Below are 21560 nucleotides of genomic sequence, written 5' to 3'. Positions count from 1 at the left end.
GTTGGTATCAGGTGAGATGTAGCGGATTTGTGGGTATTAACAGACTAACATTAGTGGTCATTAGTCACCCAGCACATCCTGAGCATCCTTAAAGTATTAAAAATAAAGAGATTTTTGACAGACACGTTGCAGTAAGTAGGTTCGTGGATATAGTTACACCTGATAGCCTTCAAATAGTCCTTGCCTTTTCTCTTATCTCAGGACTTATTTCTGAGGCAAATTAATGAATAAAAATGAAATAAATATTGATATATATATATATAAAACAGGAGAAAATCTTTAGATCTGTGGAATGCTTTGAAATTTTCAACCATCTCAGTTTTAATGGGAAGGTGTGTAAAACAAACCAGAAGTGAGTTTATGGACTGTCTTGCAAAGTCCTCATAAACACCAAGAGCTCTACACTCTTTTTTCAGTGTGTTGGGGGAAGGAAAATCTGGAAGGTGAACGGGATTTAAAATGCACAGCATTATTTGAGCTGCCCTCTCTCCTGTGGTGGAAACTGTTAAGTGTAGCCATTGCTGCAGAGGAACCTGGTCATTTCCAGATCACATCCAGTGATCTGTTGATTTGTTTTGGGTCCGATTCCTTCCTGTCCAACATAGCAGGCAGGTGTCCATGGATCTTCAGGAAGCTTCCCTGAAAAACAAGGTTTTAACTTTGTGGATTTTAAATGGTCAGGGTTTTTTGTTGCTGTTTCGTGTGCTGGAGATCAGGAGGCTCCTTAGTGTGGTGACAAATCCAAACCAAAGGAGTTGGGTTATTTTTATACATGCAACAAATGGATTGCTTGTCTGCTTCCTTTCCCCATCCCCCATGCTGCAATTGCCATATAGTGCATCTGACATCTGTCACATTACATGTGACATACATGGAGAATTCCCATGGTAATTAAATCATGCCATGAAGCTCATCATTTCACCATCTGTGTACTGAAGAAGCAGTGTGGTCCAGGGAACTGAGCATAGGATCAGAATGAAGGTCTTTCCCTTTATCAAGGGTGCATATTCAGCAAGTTTTGTGCATGGTGCTTATTTTCTCCATTTCATTATCAATGAGTGATGATGTAGGGAGCTGCTTTAACACCAGGAAGTACTCATGGTTTATTACTTAATAGTTGAATAGTATAGAGGTTTTCTAACTTGGATTTGGGGGTTGTGAGTGAGTTGGCTTGTGTTCTAAACCGATCTGAATTCAGATTTCTTTCTCCATCAGTGACCACGCATTACATGTATGTGTTTTATCCTGCCACAGAGAAAGATAAATTACAGGGAAATGGTTTTAACCTTGATTCCTTTCCTGGTGGAATAAGCTGGTGTGGGCAGTGATTCTCCATCATACATTTAGTCCCATGTTCTCCACTCAGGTGAGGGCTGTGGCTACATCCACTGGCATCTTGTGTCTGTTGGTGATCAGTGGAGATACAGCTCTGAAAGCGTTTACCATTATGCCTCCTTATGTTGTGAGCTGGTTTTGTGTGACTATGTGTGTTTAGTTACCCACTGAGTTCTCTTTCTTCACTTTTTCCAAAGGAGGTGGTACAAAAGTAATTTTCTCTGTTTTAGTTACAGTTGTGCTCTGGCTGTTGAGGAGACAGAAACTTCAATAATCAGCTATCTTGCACAGAAGAGCTACAGGCAAAGCAATTGTTTCATGTGTCTTACTGCTAGTGGAATGTTGCTTATTTAGCATATGTTGGCATGAAAATTAAATCTCTGAGATGAGAATGAAGAGAAGAGTGAGGCTTATGAAGCAATTTGGAAAGCAATTGAAAGAGGATCCTCGTGTGCAGCTAGCATGGATCTGATCCCATGTGGCTAAAACTTCTGATAAGGGCTGGAAAAATTGCATTAGCTAAATTATGTTTGGTCACTGGGCCAAGTGGTTTAGAAATGAACACGTACGCCCTGTCAGAGGAAGAGGACGTTGTTATAATTAGACCTTGGGCAAAGTTCCAGGCTGTGACTCCTGACCTGAGCCGAACCACAGATGGGGCTGGGAAGCAGGAGAGGGATTGCTGTGAGGAGCGGGTATGTGGTTAGCTGCTGAAATGACAGCAACTTGCTTGTGCTGTGCAAAAGGGCAAAACAGTAGAACTGAGAAGAGCTGTGGGAGGGAGTCATGTGTAGTAGTGGGATTCTCTCCAGAGGGAGATTTCCTATTGATTCGCACTGGGGGTATATATATATATAGAAATGCATAATTGCAAAATGTTTCATTTTTACTTGCCTGAAGTTGAGAGGCAATAGAAATCTTATTAAAAGAACATGCCCCCACCTTTTGTTATCTTCATAAATTTTAATGTTCGCTTTGCTATTAATTGCCATTCAGAAAAATGAAACTTGCTCTTTTCTTCATTTCCTTTGTTGTCTCCACCCTCCTCATTATTTGAAAGCACATTTTTCCCAGATTTGACAAAGGAAAGGCGAAAGAGAGAGAGAGGAAAGGAAAAGCTTATTAACTTGGAGGTAATTAAAAAATGTTTATTTTGTTGATCACCAACAAAAAAAAAAGTTTTAATTAGTTATTAAATAGCATAAACAGTACAACTTTCAGGATTCTGAAGGACATCTACTTAACTGGCAGGCTTAATCTTTAGAGAGACAGTGCTCCAACTCAGAAATTTCATTCATTCATTTATTCATTCATTAATTTATTCCTTCATTTCTTGAGTGTTCCATTTTAAAAAACCTGTGCTGGATTCCTCTATAGCAGTCCTCAATTGTTTTTATTTTGAAAGCATCTAGATGCCTCACCTACCCACACAATTACAGTGTGGAAGAAGTACAGAAGTGTTATTTTACCCCTCTGTTTAGTATGTATTAGTATTTAGTGCCTACTGCCTACAGATGGACCTGGAAAATGCTTTGTGAAAGCAAGTTTACTGGTCATGTGAGTGCTGCACACTTCTGCAGGGTATTAAAAATTAAATACAAGTGTGGATCCCAAGGAAATGCAGATTCTGTAAAAGAATCACAGTAACAAACATTAGCTTGTGTATTTCTCAGCATTACAGATGAAGAAGGCCTGGAGACTGACAGCCTTTCAAATGAACCTGCTTAAGATGAAAGCCAAGTAGTGAAATTCCAGTGCAGGACAACCTGCGGTAGCCAGACCAGGGCTGTACTTACCCTGTAGAAAATGCTGTGCTTCCCGTCCATTCACATAGTACTCATTTCATGGTAAGGTGCCTTTTTTGGCAGAGTTTATACCAGAGTCTTGATCTGAGCTCATAAAGAAGGGTGTTACGGTCCTATCACTCCAATGGCTCGGCCAGTTTTTCCAAGGTAGACTCATTGTCCATGCCCCAGAAAATGCTGGTCCTTTGATGCTGGTGGGGAAGCCTTTAGACAGTGGTCCAGAGCTTGGTTAGAACTGAATTGATGCAAATGTAGTTGTATTGCATGTAAATCAGGATTGTCTCATTGAATTGAGTTCCTCCCAAAAGAGAGTTTTGTCAAATTAATTGGTTTTAATCTTAGTCATGACCAGATTGACATAAAGGGCATTGCACTTGGAGTAATAATACTTGAGAAGTTGGTCTGTGGAGTACAAGTTTAATTTCCGAGGCTCTATTGTGAAATATTTAGCAACTGAATCTCTTAAGTGTCCGCTATTGAAAGGAAACAGAAATTGCCGTGCTCATCATTGTGATAGATCTGGGGGCATTTTGGTTTTGCTGACTGAAGCTGTGTCAAAGACCAGTTCAGTTGTAAGTTGACCTTTGGCATCTCCTAGTGAGAACCCGATGTTTTTATGAATGGGCTTTTGAAGCCAGCAGCATCCTGCCCCAGAATCCTGCTGGGACGTACCACCCCTTGCAGAGCTGGCATGGAGAGCAAAGCAAAGTGGGCATGCCAGAATACAGTACTTTTTACCAGCTTGCTTTCCTTCCAGCTACGTGAGAGCTGCAGCTGATGACCCTCCAATGCATAAGAGAATGTGCTAGATAAATTAATCCCAGCACAGAGTAGGCCATGCAATTCCTGCCGAGCACATAGTGCCGTAAGGGTAGAGGTTTGGGTGGTTTGGGCATTTTTTCGGTTGTTGCTTAGGTTTTTCTCAGGCGAGCATGCCAATTTCTGTACAAAACATCCCTGGAGAGCTGGCTCTGCTCTGTGTGTGAAGTCCCACTATGCAACTGCTGTCCCAAAGGTGTTTTTCCTTGCACAGCTACTCAGTCTCCATGAACGCTCAAAGCAGCCTTGTCCTGGCAAGCAAACAGACCAAAGCATTGTAGGGCAGGTTAGGGCAGCAGCTGCTCTGATGACAAAGCTCAGCTGTGTTGTTGCTGATACAGCATCCAGCATCCTGTGGTTTGGTTCACCTGCCACCTCCCTCCTGCTCCCCTGCCCTCTGTCCAGGGAGACCAGCTTCACAACAAGCTTTAATTATTTACTCTCTAAGGATATGGCTTATTCTGCAGATAAATTGAAAAAGTGAAGTCCTTAAAAATATAACACAAATAAGCCCCTGAGCTGTCAAACAACAAGTCCCTTAAAAGGGCAAAGTATGTGTCTCTCTGTGCACTGCACAGATCCCTCCTTTCAAACTGCTGGCAGGAGACTTCCTGTTTGGATGGGCTGCTCACAAACGGTGTTGTGTGGTTAGTGAAATCAGTCACTTCCCAGCTTCTCCTTCTGCCTCCCTTTATACTTTGATTCCAAAGCCCCTCCAGCCAGGGTCCTGTCAAGGTGGGGTCTGGCAGCTCAGATTTGAAGGCGTGCATTAGCACTGTGCTGTTTCTTCCCTGAATACATAAAGCAGCCAAAACTACTTACATGTGTTTGAACATGGGATGGACAAAATGGTCCTACAGTGATAGTCCTGGCTGTGAAGGAATAAGTGAATGTTTTGTGGTCTGCCTCTGCAGTGGTGATGTGTTTCATTGTTCATTTTATTTTGATCAAATGAGGTACCTTTGGAAGATTCTTATGTGTTCTGGGCAAATTCTCTCATACATTTTCCTTCTGATTATTTCTTTATAGTATTAGTGAGAGAAAGGCCAATGCCAGCATTCTGTGGTAGCTTTCAGCCTTGGCTTCTGAACATTGCTGATAAATCTACCCAGTGGGAAATTCCACACTGAGTTTGTAAAACCTTTTCAGAAAAACTGGGAGAAGGGTTTCTACACTGCCATGGAAGAATATGTTAATGCCATACAAAGGCCTAGCTACCTTATCTAGTTTGAGTGTTTATTTTGCTCTTTTGGGTATAAGATCCCTCTGTCATCTTCCATCTGTTGCTTCAGTGGCAGCCACTGTAACTGCACAGAGCTGCACAGATTCAACAGTCTTTTTTATCATCTGATGTCTGTTGGTTTTTTTCCCCTACAGAACATGATCAGAAGATAGCACCATACACCATGATCATGGCTCCCCGGAAGAGGAATCGTCATGCCTTGGGGTTTCTTTGTTGTTTTGGAGGTAGCGACCTCCCTGAAATCAACCTCAAGGACAATAACCCCCTCCAGTTCCTTGAGTTTTCTGTCCCAATCCCACCAGCAGAAGAGCTCAATGCCAGATTCGCTGAACTTGTGGTAAGTTTCTGCTGGCAGATTGATATATTTATGAGGCGGATGAACTCTTCCCTTTAAAGGAGGAGTAAGAGGACTTAAGGGATTTATTAGAGAGCTTCTATTGAAGCTTTAAAAAAAACCTTTTCATTCTTTTATTGCTAATTACTTGGTAGGAGAAAGGTGGAAAACAACAGGATGGATGATAGTGGCAGTGGGTATAAAAGTACAACAAAATATTTAAATGTGCTGATTTATTCTCATCGCACTATGTAGGACTGGGCCTATTAGAAGGAATCTCTCAAGTTGCTGACAGTCAACTTCTTGTTTACAACTTTGGGATAAAATCTGCTGTATACTGTAATGCAGTGGAAAATCTTAGGGTTTGCAGATCTATAAAATTAGGACTATTTGGTTTTGTTGATGAGTAGCATTCTACTGGTGAGGTATAAGAATCAGGTGACCATGCCAATTATGTTTCATCACACAGCTGCCTTTGAACCATGAAATGGTGCTGTTGCAACAACAGCCATAAACAGGAAGAGAAGGAATTATTTCAGATGAACTTTGTTGTTTGCTTTTGTGGTAAATGTTGCAGACTCCAGGAGCCAGACACTTGCTTTTCATGCCTGGCATCAAATGACTTCACTGTCTTCTTGCTCAGCCTGAATGCAAAACACAGGCCGAGGTCATAGGCTGGGTTGTTTCGCAAACTGTGTCGCAAAAGTGATGCCCATTTGATGCAGCTGATTAGGTTTCTCATTACCATTCTGAGGTTGGAGCTCATGTAAATTGAGATATCTCTAAGTGTGTATATGCCTGAGGAGTGTGACTGAGGTGAGGAATAGATCAGAAAATACTGGATCTCAGCATTAGAGGAAGTTGTCTGTAGTTTTTCTACTTTACACTTAGAAAATTAGCCCAATAAATTCTTGTCCATGACCATAGCTTTGAAATGCTATAGCAGTGAAAAGAACCAAGTAATTTGCATATGCAATTGGAGGTTAGTATATGGCCAGCTATAGTATGGCATATCAAATACAGGGACAGCTGTAGTTTGTCAGATCAGTGGTCTGACAACCTAGCACAGGCTTCAGGTCAAGATGGGGTCCAAAGCAGATGGCTAGGGAAAAATGTAAGATGTTGGAGTCTATAAGGTGCGGCCTTAAGGTGGTCCTTTCCAGGGTACTCTCCAACCCACTAATAGTTTTCAGCTCAAGGACTCCCTCAGTCAAAAGCTGCATTCTGTGTACATAGTAAATTGGTATTTTGTTTACTATTGTGCATAGTAAATTTTAATGGAAATCTCTTTTCCATTAACTTTTCACTTCCCCAGTACCCATTAGCATTTTCAGTATTCTGTGGCAGGGGCATAGAAAGGAGTAAGTAGGATTTGCTGTTTCAGGAAAAATAATGTGTGCAGCGGAAGAATCTACTTGCTTTGAACTAATTTGCAAATGGAGAATCTCCTCTCATGGAAATATTTCACAAAATTCTGGTCTATATTGGTCAGTTTTCTTTTTATGTGAGACTACTTGAGTCCCTCTTAGAAAATGCAGCTGTCTGACTGTGGAGAATTCTGTGTGGTGACAGGTATCTCTCAAGAGTAAGAGTGTAACCTGTAATCTGCTCTGCTGACAGTTTATTTCTGGATGCTGCTTAATCATTGGTTTTCACATGCAATGCTCAGACTGCTGTGTCAAAGTTCATCTCTCTACGATACAAGGTCCTTTGAAACCTTCCTGAAGACGTCACCAACAGATGTGCTTTGCTCCTGAACTTGGCTAAACCTTGAACTTGTTTACCTTCGGGTCATAGTGAAAGACCTGCTTGAGTTGCTGCTGGGCTTTTGCTTACTGAGAAAGGTATCAGTTTTATGAGGAGTTTGAGAGTTTGTGGTGGTATTAATGATGCTTTTAACTTCTAGTTTTATGTCTGGCAAATACTGGTTTTCCATGTGCTTGCTTGTGGCAAAACAGCTCGCAGCTGCCTTATGGAAGTCTATTAAAAAGTATAATTTATAATGTTTCTGGTGCAAAATTTAATGACAAGTATATGTGATGATCTGTAAAAATTTTTGGCCCCGGTAGTTTGAGAGTTGTTGGTTTATGCTATAACTTATTAAATGTGCTGACAGCTTGTAACTGGCATATGCATTTCAAACAAATGAAGCCATTGAAATGAAAACAGATCATATTCAGTTCTTATATTTAATGATAGTACCCCAGCCATCATTGCATGAGGAGTGAGCCGGGACAGAAAAGTGCTGTTTTTCAGGAGGGTAATGGTGTACATCACACATTTTTATAAAGCAGGCAGATAGGATGGCAGTGCATGTCCATAGGAGTTCCTGATTAGACAGGTAATATGAGAGCAATTAAGACTTTTTGTATGAGAGAACCTGGGTTGCAAACTGGGCTGGCAAAATGCAGACTTTGCCTAGAAGGGCCTGTTTGTCCACAGGTCTGGATTAATGCGTGTTCTATGAGACACTAAAATAAACCAGGCTACATCTGTATTGACAGCTCAGATGAGATTTTAATTGGATTAGAAAGATTCAGTCTGTAAATGCACCAGTGTAAATCAGCGACCTGGAAGTGCCTGAGAGAGCTCTGTGCTGTGTGCTTGCTCCCTGCTGCTTATCCGTTAGGGTCTAGTCTGGGTGCACTTGTACTATATAAAAACCAGATTTGAGTGTAAAGCCTTTTGACCCAAATCCCCAAGTGAAATGATGACACCATCATTTGAGATCTGTAGTGAGAAGAGCATTTGTGTTAGCTCCCCAAAGCAGGCCCAGGGGGTATAGCATCATCTTGCCATCTGCTCTGCAAAGGGTATAATGAAACATTGGTGTGGTTGAATGAATTTTTAAAAGCCTTATTTTTCCCTTGTTGCAGTTAAAATCTGGGGCATTTTCCCATGGAAGAGTTAATGACAAGAAAAGCTGATCATAGTTGTGCTAGAGAAGTCTCCCTTGTGATGAATTTTCCAATCCAGTAATTATTCAGTATGTTTCTACCTCCCTTTCTGTGGAAAACTGGCATTTTGAGGATCAGGAGCATATCTCCTTTTGCTGTTATTGTGCTACTTAAACTAGTACCATGAAAAGTGATTTTGGAGTTGTCCATTTCTTAAGGGGAAGAAATTAGGAATGTGTTGGGATTCTTTATTTGTGATGGGCTCCCATGACCCATTCCAAGCTTTCAAACTTGCTTGTGTGGTCTCCAGACTGAGACAGACACACACGTGCCAGCTGCTCTGTTTGGGAGATGCACCCAGACCATTCAGCTATGTAATGGCAGCTGCCTGACTGGACTCTGACCAAGGCAGTGACTGTGAGATGATAAGCTAATGCTGATTTCAGCTGAAATGCCTGCTCTCGTTGCCACCCAACCAGGAGAACAATTCTAGGATGAATCCTAGGCTTATGTGTTACTTGAAGCTGGATGCTGTGTTTATGCCTTGTCTGATCAATTAGAAAATTAAAGCAGAAAGAGTTACTCCTGATAGGTCCTAAATTCTGTCTTGATTTATTCCATTGGGAACACATGCAGAGTAGGTCTGAATGAAGACAATGGGTTATGGTGATTTGGAATTATTTGGTTTGGGCTAAGACAGGAGATGATGTACCAGCTCTCAGACCATCTGTGGCAGTGACTGCCTTGGCATTAATGCAGTGGCTCCAGTACAGGTAAGTCCTTATCAAAGTTTAGATGTACAAAATACAAAGTAAACAGAAATATTTCTGACCCCAAATTTTGCCCTCCAAATGCTGCTTTTGTGAAACAGGACAGAACATCTGGCATTAGCATATTCCCTTCAATGAGCAGGCAAAGAGAGAAACTCTAAGCAACAGGGTGTGTGGACTGGTCCTGTACCTTGCAAATTGTAAAACTGGCCCTACCTGACTGTTGAGCATCACTTCTGCTTCCATACTGCCATATAGTGATGAAGTGCTGCTTCAGGTGGTGGTCTGTTGGAGGGCTCCAAAATGGTTTTGTGCCTGCTGGCAAAAATACCTGTGCTAGACACATATTTTTCCTTATACAGGTTTATTGACTGAAGAGGAACTACAGAAGAATCTGGAAGAACTATTGTAAGGCAAAGGGAAATAACTTTTTTTCATGGAACAGCTTCTCCATGTCCTTGTTCATATTTGCTAGCAGCAGTGTATTCTCATCACAGTGGATTCTGATACTTTCTGCTCATTGTTAGAATCCTGGACTCTTCTTGGTGGTTAAAGGGGGTGTGCTGCTTGACGCTAAAGATTTTGCTATCTAGATCTCTTCTAACAGCAGCCTGATCTCAGATTGGAACTCAGACCATACTAAGAAGGACAACTTAAATGCTGGCAATTCAGAAAAAAACAGAAAAATGTGGTGAATGCTAGCACAGAGTAAAGAGCTGTGCGAAAGCTTGTGCTTCTGTTGTTTGTGTTTTGTTAGTGACTGTGAGATGGCCATGGTATTTGAGAAGGTGGAGTGCAAGATTCTCTATTTTAACATGCAAAGTCCTTGGGGAAGAAATGGAATTGTCTTTTGAGTTTACATTTTCAAAGTGGATAGTAGCTCTATGTCCTCCAAACTTGAATGAGTTACCTTCAGCACATTAGATTCTTATACTGGGGAAGATGTGAGAAATCTGCTGTTATACTTTTGTGGTCTTATCTGCCCTTGAAGCCTTCTTACATTTAGCTCAGGTGGGATATTAACTGGAATTCCCTGTCATGGTTTCTCTTACATTTAATTTGAATCCATTTCATTTTCAGTTTGGGAGGTTTTTTCCTTTTTTAATTTTTTTTAATTTAATTTTTTTTATTTTAATTTTTTTTTCTCAGAGTTCCTAAGAAAAGGGTTTTGTTGACTTTCTGGGTTCACAAAAGCTTTTTGTCCATATTGCTATTTACCATCTTCACAGGCTTTTCCAGAACAAAACTTGATAGGTACTTTTGGCATAAAATCTAAAGGTACATTATTTAAAATTGAGGACCAGCATAAACACTTATGAATTCTCTACATTTGAAAAATTTAGAATTAGCCACCCTCTGTTTTGGCCTGCCTTTAAACTTCTCTTCCATTGAATTGCTGAGAGAGGAGATTGCTGCTCAGGTGAGGCAGCCTACACTCTCTCTCCCTCTCTAGACCTAGCATTCTGATCCTATTGCAACCCCCAGATTTTGTAGAGAAGACACATGTGGAACAGTAAGACCACTGGCAATCAAACCCCTATTTTCCCTGTAATATTACCTGAGTGCAATTAAATGATGATGGTGATGAAGTGCTCAATCAAGGTCTCTGTCCTTCCCTCAGCCCATTCTGGGAACCGTCATTGGAACTGTTACCTTGGTTTCTGTCCGCAGTGCTCTGCAACAGTGACCACAAGAACATGGAACTATGTTCCTTCTTGAAACAACCCTAAATTCAATTCTTAGCCTTTCATCTCATCATCTCATCACCTCTGATTTCATTATATTTAGTAATGACTGCCACAGCATCAAAGTTGGCTCACTTTCTGAATTAAAAGATGAACTGGCCAAGGTATCTAGCTGGAAAAAATGGGAAAAATCCCTTCCTAAGTAAATCAGTCTTTGTCTTTTCCTGAAATAGAACTATGGAAGTAGTGTGATGTTTGCTCCTGTTCTTTATGTTGCGGTGTTATCTGGATTTCTCAGCACGCCAGGCTAGTGTATGTGAGTGCCAGAATGGTGAAAGGAGTTGATTAGTGTTCTCTGAATACATGAGCCGTCAACATAACTGGTACCTGTGCTTATTCTTTCAGCACAGAGGCAAAGGAATGGTGGGGTCACCATAGACATGTTTCTATTAGCATTGGATGAATTGACCAGGAGCATAAAGTTTGGGAAAATTCTGATCTTTGCTTACTTTGTGAAATCTCTCTCCATCTGTGCCCTCTCTATCTTAAAAGAGAATAAATGTTTTGATTGTTGTCTCATTTCTCAGAGGAGAGAAACTTGAAAAAATGAAGGAAAAGAGTTCTATATTGAAGGAAAGTAAGGTAAAGCATGGAAATATGTGGGAATTTGTTTATTCATCAAGGGAAGCAAAGCAATTTCTGAGCAAGGCATCAGTTTGGCACACACTGGATAACCTTCAGCAGCTACAGGGAGATGAGATCCAAACCCAAATAACTGTAGTAGTGGTTTCCACTGCAAACAGCTGACTTCAAAGTAGCAAGTTCCCTTCATGCCTAGTTCTCCCTTGCAGAACATTTAGTGTAATGGATCCAGCATACAGCTCAGATGAAAACTAGGCTTCACCACATTGAATAAGTACTCCCATACATCACCAATCCCACTCTAGCTTGCCATGTCCTAGCTGTGGCAGTGTTTGTGAGGCCCCTTTTTTGACTCTGAAACCTGCAAGAGTATTCATGTGGTAAAAAGTACAAGAAATACTTCCACTGTGATCTTTCATGTGAATGTAGACAATATATGTCAGTGTGTGTTGGAACAAGAGGGCATCAGCTGTGTTTCTATGTGTTTGCTGCTGGGCTTGAAGAAAAAAGTTCCCTATTTCTCCTCCAGCTCTCTTGTAATATTTCTGGGAAGCAGAGATGTAGAGTTGCCTGTTCTGTCTCTTGGCTCTCAGTATGGAGCAATAGCTTTCCAGAAAAGTATCCTCTCTGTCTGAAGCTTATTTAAGTCCTTCGTTTCTCATTGGAAGATTGTGACTTAGAAAGACACACATTAGGTCCTTGCTTCAACCCCCAAACAGTTGTCATGTGTATTGACAACCCTATTCACTCTCATTTAAGTTCAGGCATGTTACCGAGATCTGAGTGTTTAGTTTCAAATTATTAGTCTTTTGAGTCACGCTGTCCTAATGCTGGATTCATCTGAATACAGGGATTTACTTTCTGTGTCACCTGCCCCATATGTAAATCATAGTTTCAGACTACGTCTCTGACTGGCCTGCAGCTTTTAGTTGTTGCTAAATGCAAATTTCTGTGTAACCATAATTTAAAAGTCCCTCTATTCTGTTTTGCCCATAAGAGGAAGTTATTTAATTCCCTGTGACCATCCCTCATCCCTTCTGTGCTTCTCTGTAATTAATTAATCTACCTAATCTGTCAGGAAGTGTAATGCCAAATGCAGTCGACAGCTGGAGAGGTCCTTCATTTATTTGTATTTGATGAGCTCTGACTTCAGCAAACTAGGAGGTTTTGCTGGCCTTGGCTCATTGGAGACTCTCCACCCCAGTTATTACTTCCTTTCTTGTACTTAATGATGATGAACCAGAGGAGGTTGTAAGAAAATGCTGCTGGTGAGATCAAGGCAGAATTTTCCTGACAAGAGGTTCATATCCAGGAAGAAGCCTTGGCATTGCCCTCTGAGTAGGAGATGCTGTATCTGAAAGCAGAAATAAAGCAAAACTTTATAATCACTCTCTTCATTGATGATGGCCAGGCCACAAAAACTTCCCTTTCTCTTGGGTTTATTTATAGTTGTCAGATCAATATTTATCATGCACTCATATGCCCTTGTCTTCTACTATAATAATGGGTTGTTTAAAATTTCTGAAGCACGGTCCTGAGGCTCACGAGGCAAAAGCTCTTCATGGTATCAAAGTCTGTCTAGTTATGTGCAAAATACCTTTATGTCCAGCATAGTCCCAGATTGTATGTACTCAGGATTCCTCTTTTCTTTTTTAATTTTCCACACAGGGGATGTGTTACTTCTTTTTCTTCCTGCTCTACAGAGAGACTTGTCCATAATGTTGGGTCTGCTTTACATGTGTCCCATATGCCATACGTGTGCACAAGTCCCTGGTTTTAATGCACATATCACTACAAGAAGCTTTCTGTAGTTATTCAAGTCCAAATCCATAAGGGGTATTGCATTTTTGGCTTTGTGGCAGAGACAGCTCCCCCTTTCAGGCGCTCACCTACATATAGATTGCTGTGATAGGGACAGGCTTATGGCCCTGAGTGCAGCACCAGCAGTTTTTGCTCCCTTTAGGCTCCCTTCCAGCAGGTGCAGCTGGTTGGCAGCTCCCAGCTCCCTGACCAGCTGTGTAAGAAGCAGCAGTCACTATGCTGCAGATGTGTGAGACACAGGTGCTGGGAGAGGGGCATGAGATGGGAGCCAGGTCTCACACTCTGTGTCTGAGAATCAGTAGGGTTTTGTAAACAAAGGTGTAAATACAGACCTGGTCTTACGTGTGAGATTTTGGGTGTGAAGAAGCTGGGGGTGTTACCAAAGTACCTGTGGAGTTTTAAGGATTTTGTACAGGCATACTCTGTGTTTTAGATCTTGTTGCTTTACTAAAGCTTATGGACAGAGGTACCCAATGTAAACCAGTTCAGTTTCAACTGAGACAGTAGTGGAATGACATCATTCTCCATTGACTGAAATTTGGTCTGTGTGGTATTTTCTGTGTCTGTGATGGTTGTTGGCTTCTGAATAGCCCAAGAAGAGAATACTGACTGCTTTTTTTGAAAGCATGGTTGGTCATGGTTGCAATACTTGAAGGGAATGTCTGTGTTCTGAGTATGATTAACTTACAGTAGACATGAAATGCCTGAGGAAGCTCTCATAGGACTACATATTTTTAGCAGGGCAGTGTTATTGTTCCATGGGAACATGCAGGGAAATGCATGTAGTACATCTAGGGCAAAAGAGGAGAAGTACTGGAGTTTGGGAACACAATAGTTATGTGACTTGGGATGCAGAAGAAGGGGAAAGAACAGATTTCCACTAGAGGATAGAAGTGCTAAGTTGTCAATCTTATGTCTTCGCTCTGTTGAATGCTTGGGAGCTTTCATGATATCCTAACCCTGAAATCATGGATGGGGTGGGTAGGCTTAATGGTCAGAAATCTTGTGTCCATGTTTCTAACACCTGATTTGCTAATCTATCATGTTTTGGCATAGCTGCAAGTGTTAGCATAACATAAAAAAAAACAAAACATAAAACTCTACTCTGGCCTTTTTCCTTAGTAAGGCATAATTAATATTTGAATGTTTTTTGTGTTCCACTGTGGCCATAACATATATGGCTATAACAAAGTGTCAGCAACTTTCTGGATTGAGCCTGAAGGCTGCTGAAGATTATATTGATAGTAGGAGTAATATGTGCTAGCTGGAAGGATCAAATTAACTTATCTCTATTTCAGCTTTCTGGAGCTTTACCAACTATACTTGGATGGATACAGAATAGACAATTTTCTACCCTCCTCCTAGAATTCCACCAACATTCTCATATATTTCCTGCCACTTCACCTGCTGACTTAGAGAGTGGGCTCTCTTCAGTAGAAATAGCATAAACAGCAGCAGTACAGGGATATTCTATTTCCTCAACATTTTGGAATATGTTTTCTGAGGATCATTCCTGCCCTTCTGTGGTTTCTGTCCTTCAATTCTCTTTTTTAGTGTCTTATACTTCTCAGAGTTGGATTTGATAGCTTAGAAATCTGTTATTAAGACCTCATCCCTCACCTTCTGGAGAGAATATTTGAATCTAGATTTGGTCTGCTAAGTAAAAGTGAGAGATTGTTATAAATCAGATACAAAAGGTAATATGGGATGAGAAGGTGCCACCCAGAAATGTGTCTGTGAGAAATGACAGAAAAGAGGAAAGTACTGTGTGTTGCAAAGACCATGTTGACCAGATTGTAACTGAACAGGAGAATGAGATAAGAAGGAAAAGTGTTGAAGAAAAAGACACAACCAATAAAGCAGCTGTGGTGCTGGAGGGAGAGTGAAGACTGATTGCAAAGATGGAGGTGATTTGGAAAGAATGCTAGGCCAAGATGATCTTCTGGCTGTGCTTTTGGAGTGAATGAACGGTGGTGAAGGGAGCTGGAATGACAGATGTCTGTTTCTTCTGCAGATTTTATAGATGAAGGGCCAGATCTGAGCTGCTGTAGGAGGTATGTTTTGTAATAATTTATTACACCTGAAGCTGGGGAAGCTGTGAAATTTTCCAGTGAAGAAAAAAAGTCAAGAAACAGGATGGCATGTGTCTTGCCAGATAGTAGTTTTCCTAAGGGAGGTAGACTGTAGCTGGGGCTCAAGAGGAACTGTTAACAAAACAGGATAATTGAATGGAGAAGAAGATAACAATCATGAAGAATCATCTGTTTAATATGTTGACTAAGATTAGTTTCTGTAGTTGCTCACCTAGTAACAATTTATATCAGATATAAACGTGGCTCAGATAGTGTATCATACAGCCTGAAGGAGAGTGGGGGAAAAGGGTTTGTAATTATGTCATGTCTCTGTGCCCTTCTATAGGTGGATTCTATCTTCAAACAGTACTCAGGGTTATTTATCATGCAGGGGACATGTTAAGGTGATTTGGGACTGCTCTTCCAGTGTTGGAGGGAAATGGCCTCTTCTTTGCCTGTGAACAGGACTCCAAAGTGGGGAGCACAATGTGAGGTGGATGGAGTAACACCTTTATAGGGCAGGAGGTTTTCAGGTCAGCACGTTCCTCCACACTAGGTAAGTAGAAACTTTTGGAGTCACTAAATACAGAGGTCCTTCTGTTCATCCTTCAGCACCAGGTAGGAGCAGCACATGGAAAGCAAGTGTCAGAAGGTGCTTTTTCTGGCACTCATCACACCAGACTGCCTCCAGGGCTGCTCTGTTTTGATGTTTTTTGGTTTTAGGAAGCACAGACAGATGCCTTCCACCTGGCACCGTAACAGCACTGACCCAGAGCTTTTAACATTAGGTACCCTGTTGTCGGTAAGCTTGATGGGAAGAAAACTTTTCAAGAACTTTGCATTTTCCTAGCTATCCCTGCAAATTTACACAACTAAATTCATGCACTTGTGAGGTTTTTTCCCTTGTGTGAAACAGGGAATAGTAATGCTTCTTAGGCCAGTTTTAGTGCATAATTGTAGCCAGATTGAGAAGGTGTTGAAAAGATGAAGCATGTGTGGATTCTAGGCAGAACAGGAGTCTTCCAGTGGTAAATGTATTGTATTTGAAGAACTTGGGAGCAAATCTTTATTACTGCCTCCTGTCATAGACATTGTCCTGCTTTTATGTACTTGTTCTTTTTTTAGGGAGAGTCTGATGCAAGACTCCACTGCCTTCCTGTAGACCCAGTGGTGTATGCAAAAAGGCTCTGGTCAACATTTGTATATTCTATGCCCTTTTACATTGAAAACATTAAGGGCATCTTTTAATTTTGCAGTTTCCTATCATTTGTTGACCACATAAAGGGAAAGACTGCTCACACTTAACAACTTTTGGAAAAGGTTAGCAGTGTGCACAACAGTGTTATGCAATAGTTTACTAGGTGGAGGCTTGAAGAATAACTTCTCCAAAGGAAATTACAAGGGGAAAGCAGATTGCAGTTTTGCAGTTTGGAAGGTATCCAGGGAGATCCCTGAGTCATGGAAAATCCATTGGGATTGCTTTAGTGGCTGTGTTTCAGCATTACATCTTGAATAGAGAGGAACAGCTGCACGAGTTTGTTGGTGTGAAGTTGTTGGCTTATACATTAATGATGTGGAAGAACTTTGGATTACGAATGCTTAACCAGACAGTAAATTATGATCTGTTGTTAGGAGACGATGCAAGGCACGTGCTCATTCTTCTCTTATTCTTTTTGCTGTATTTTGTCAAAATTTCTGATAGTTTATTTAGTAGAAACATTGAGAGAAAAACAGCTGATGTTTTCTTAAGCCCAGTGATTTCAGTGCAGTAGTTTCTGTTGTGCTTATCAGAATACTTGAGCAATGAGACAGGACAGGGTGTGAGTGGATAACCAAATATACTGTCATGCCTTCAATTCACTGTTTGACTATGGAAATACTCTGTTAATGTGAGGGAAGAGAATTGTGGAATTTCCCTCTTCTTCAACCCAGAGGAAATAACAGAAGCCTCATATGAGGATGGTATTCTAGCTGGTCTGGACTGATTGGTAGTAAATACAGATCATCTCTGTTTATTGAAGTAGAAGTTAACAATTAGTGAAAAGGAGACTTCTCACTTCTTTCTATTTTCTAACATATTCTGTGTCAGAAATCTGTGCTGTAGATTATAGAGAGAGCCACTGTTAGAGGTGGTTAAGCTCAGAGATTTAGTCTGTTCTAATTTAAAAGAGGTTATTTAATTAATGTTTTCCCCTGGTGTAAATCCAGAGTAAGTCCACTCAATTTTATGGAGTTTGGGGCATTCTGATTTCTGGTTTGCACTACCAAATTTGGAATAATAACTCAGAGGGCAAGAGAGCAACTAAAACCAGCTTCTGATTTGCTTTTGTCTGTGTAAACTTGAACTTCTGCCAAAAAATGATGTTGATTTACTGGAGTTCCTTTGAGTTTACCCTGTGTATAAGCTTGAGCATGTGTTTCCAAGCTGCACAACCAAAGCTCAACAAGAAGTTAATTTTGCTCATTAAATTCTTAACCAACTTCTCAGTTCCTGCTGCCCTTTTACGTAATATTTTATCAGAGATTTAAAGGTCAGCCAAACTCTGACTTACCCTTGTTTTCCTCTATAGGGGCATATGGCAAATAGGATGCACCCAAGAGGATAAAGCTGTGAGGGGAGGAGTAGGTGGCACTGACTCCCCTGAAAATTCAGCCTGCCTTTGGCACAGCAGCAGCAATCCCCAGCCCACATTTTGAAGGTTGAGCCAGCAGGACTGTGTTTGGGCAGGAAGCGATCAGAGAGGTGTGTGCCTGTGTGCTTTGGCACAGTCTAGACTGTGAATTGCTCCAGCCTAGGAACCTCCTCTGAACTCATTAGTATTAAAACAGAACAGAGGGGACTTTGTAGGGAGGGAGAGGGTGTGGAAGCCGGAAAGGTAGCAGTTTAGATGGCAGTTTCCTAATAACCTTTCCCACAACTACCTTCCCATCCAGGGGCTCAGCTAAAGGACCTTGGCATGAAAAACAAACCCTGGCACAGGGAGGGGGAAGGGAGGGAGGAAATGAGGGTAGGGGAGGGAAAGGAAATAAGGGGTGGAAAATGGGCACTGTGCTGAAACAGCAGATTTTATTTTTATTTAGTGTTATATATGCTGATACTAGAAGCTCTGTTTGAGAGAGGTATTTGGTACAGTGTGTATAATCAGAATGTGGAGGTAAATTTGGTACTTGTACCAGAGGACTTGCAACCTGTCATGGTGAAAAAACGTATCAAGGAGAGGTATAACACCTTGAGTTCTACTGTGCTATCCCTCCAGCAAATAACTGAGTGGTTGAAGTCCCCCAGGAGGACCAGGGTTTGTTTGCAAGGATGCTTCTGTCTGTCTGCAGAAGGGCTTCCCAGTCAGGCAGCCTGCAGCAGACTCCCCTGTAATGTCACTTGTCCCTGTCCTCATTTTAATCCTGACCTATAAGCACCTAGTCAGCTCCTCATCCATCCACAGGTGGAGCTCCATGTATTCCTGCTGGTCACTGGCATAGAGGGCACCACTGCCTCCTTGTCATCTCTACCTGACCTTCCTAAAGTGCTTGTATTCTTCCATTGCAACTCATAGGAGCCATCCTACCACACTTCTGTGATGCCAGCGAGATCAAAGCCCTGGAGGCACGTGCACATCTTAAACTCCTCTTGTTTACTCCCCTTGCTACATGTTGTATGGAGGCATTTTAGTAGGGGTTTCTGATGACTGAGTTACTGGCAGCAGTGCTTGGAATTCCTTTTTGCTGCTCTCCAGGTGCTCTCCTGCTGACACGTGATCTCTGTCTAGTATCTGGGCATCTATTGCTGGCACTGACGTCAAATTGGTAGGAGTGGACAAATTGAGGATCCCCTTCCCCAGCAACTTTATTTTAACACATTCACCATCTTGGCGACATGATAACTGAAGATGCTGTTCCCCTTCTCTGACAGATGGACCCCATCAACCCCAGCAGACCAGGTTTCTCAAAATTAATCCCATGGTCTAAATAGCAAACACATGGCTGTGGCACCAGTCCTGTAGCCATTAGCTGATTTAGCAGATTGAACTGGCCCTTTCAAACCCCTTCCCTTTGACCAGGAGAATTGATGGAAGAGCTACCTGCCTTCCAGAATCCCTTTGTCACAGCTCCCAGAGCTCTGTAACTCCTCTGGATACTCTTCAGACTGCTCCTGCTCATTTCACTTGTGCCACTTGACACAACAGCAGTGGATAATTGTCAGTAGACCACATGAGGCTTGGTAGTGTCTCAGTGATATCCCCAATATGAGCCTTCAGTGAGCAGCACATGTTTCTAGAGTATGTCACTGGGCACATATCCATACTGTAAATATGTTAAAAGATAAGCTTAAAATAAGGTAGAAAAATGGTGTGAAAAAAATGTGGACAGTTAAAACTCCTTTCAATATCAAGTCTGGCAATTCAGGATGGAAAGCAGCCAATATACGTTTTCAGAGAAAAAAATAGGGATTATTGTTGAGCATGAGTGGATCATAAGTCATTCAGGTTTTGAGAGTTCTTATTAAAAAAAAAGGTCATTGACTATATGGAATATGTGGAGTATATAACCAGAAGGGCAGTCTGGAAGATACATGAAATAAACTTTGCTCTCAGCTCTGTTGAGGTCTTAGCTGGACACTGTCCCCACTTCTGAACAGTGCAATTCAAGAAAGATGTACTTTGACTGGGTAAAGGCCAGAAGTCAATTAGAAGAGCAATGAGAGATCCAGAGGACATATCCTCTGAGAAAAACTGGAAGAGATGGGTTCATTTAGCCTCAAAAGAGGAGGCTGAGAAGGGACATAACAACAGTCTTTAACAGCCTCAAAAACTGTTATCAAGAGGAAGGAAGAAAATCTGCTCACCACATTAGTGGTAGATAGGGCCGGAAGTAATAGGCTTAAATTGCAGCAGCAGGGATTTAGATTAGACATGAGCCTGAATATTCAGTTTTCGTCCCTGTCCCTCTCATTGGGCTCGTTTAGATTCACTGGCATGGACTTGCAGCCCACCTTAGCAGAAAAAGCTGTGATGACAGACAGCTGTTTTACATTATTGTTCTCATATGCCCATCCATGGGCATGTCTATGTCCATGCAATGTCCCTCTTGCTCTACCTGTATTATAGCCCTGGCTATGAGAGTGCATGTCTGAGTCTTGATCTTTTTCTCTCTCTAAACACCTGTGTGCTGTTGCATGAAGAGGTACTGGTTTCCCTCATTCTTTCTCTTTCTGTTTCGCCCAGCTGATTGTTGTCTCATGCATGTGGTTTGCTTGTGAAGGACAGAGAAATGAACGGCAGATGCTGTTTCAAGTGGGCTGTGAGAGGGGATTGCCACAAGAGGCCTTGCTGGTTATGTGTACTTCTGTGCTGTCAAGTCACAGACAGCTTTGAGGAGTAGAAGGACAGGATTTAGCTCTTCTCCAGGGAACAAGGAAGCAATTAACCAGTGATTAAGAAGGGAAAAAGAAAGCAGTGTAATGAGGGGTGCGTTTAGGGGTAAGAGGGAGCCCTGTTAGCTGACTTTCTCTGTGAAGAATTTCCCTTCCAAAAAGCAGTTCCCTTGATGGATGCAAGCCTTATGCCACTGCTAAGCCTTAAGAATGAGTAACTTCTGTGTTGGCAGGGTAGAGGAGAAACACATCTTTCAGTATGTAAACATCAGGTGCTTTCTGTCTTGTACTGTTATGACTGAGAATCAAGAGATTTGGGCCCCTAGTACTGAACGGGTTTTCAAGCTGCAACTTTTTGAAAAAGCAAGGAGGAAGAAAGAGTGTAATGGGAATCGCAGCCTTTTGTTTGTCTTCTTCTCTGCTTTACAGTCAGATCCGTGGCAGTAGCTGAAATGTAAACATTGCTTCCTCTGCCAACAGGCTGTGTTAGCAATTCCTGTGTGCACAGTGGTTTCCTAATGCACAAATGTAATGATAAAACACTGTGAGTATGGGCAGATGTTACGTGATGTGCCTTATGTATACAGTTCTTGTGGATGTAAGGTGTGAGGAGCATACAGATCTGCACATATTATGTGTATGCAAATACATGGAACCCAATGATCTTTTACTGTGATGAACCTAATTATTATCAGTTGTAAAACTGATCAAGATGTTGCTCCCATGCCTCTCACAGTATGCTGCTTATATGCTTTACAGAGGCTGC

The 21560-nt window shown here is 41.6% G+C and overlaps 1 protein-coding gene across 4 annotated transcripts in view; it reads left to right on the top strand.

Annotated features, from left to right (window-relative positions):
• Positions 1 to 21560, top strand: part of DAAM2 (dishevelled associated activator of morphogenesis 2) — a 200137-nt gene that overhangs the window by 76412 nt on the left and 102165 nt on the right. For all 4 annotated transcript variants that reach the window (XM_033053949.1, XM_033053950.1, XM_033053951.1 and 1 more), the window contains one exon: positions 5337 to 5539. In XM_033053949.1, coding sequence (XP_032909840.1) covers positions 5366 to 5539 — 174 coding nt within the window. In that variant the 5' untranslated portion in view covers positions 5337 to 5365. The remainder of the gene's footprint in view (positions 1 to 5336; positions 5540 to 21560) is intronic.

The sequence above is a fragment of the Catharus ustulatus genome, chromosome 3 (genome assembly GCF_009819885.2).
Source record: "Catharus ustulatus isolate bCatUst1 chromosome 3, bCatUst1.pri.v2, whole genome shotgun sequence".
Classification (NCBI taxonomy): Eukaryota; Metazoa; Chordata; class Aves; order Passeriformes; family Turdidae; genus Catharus; species Catharus ustulatus.
The sequence above is the reverse complement of the archived record's forward strand: the minus strand, read 5'-3'. Positions and strand labels throughout refer to the sequence as shown.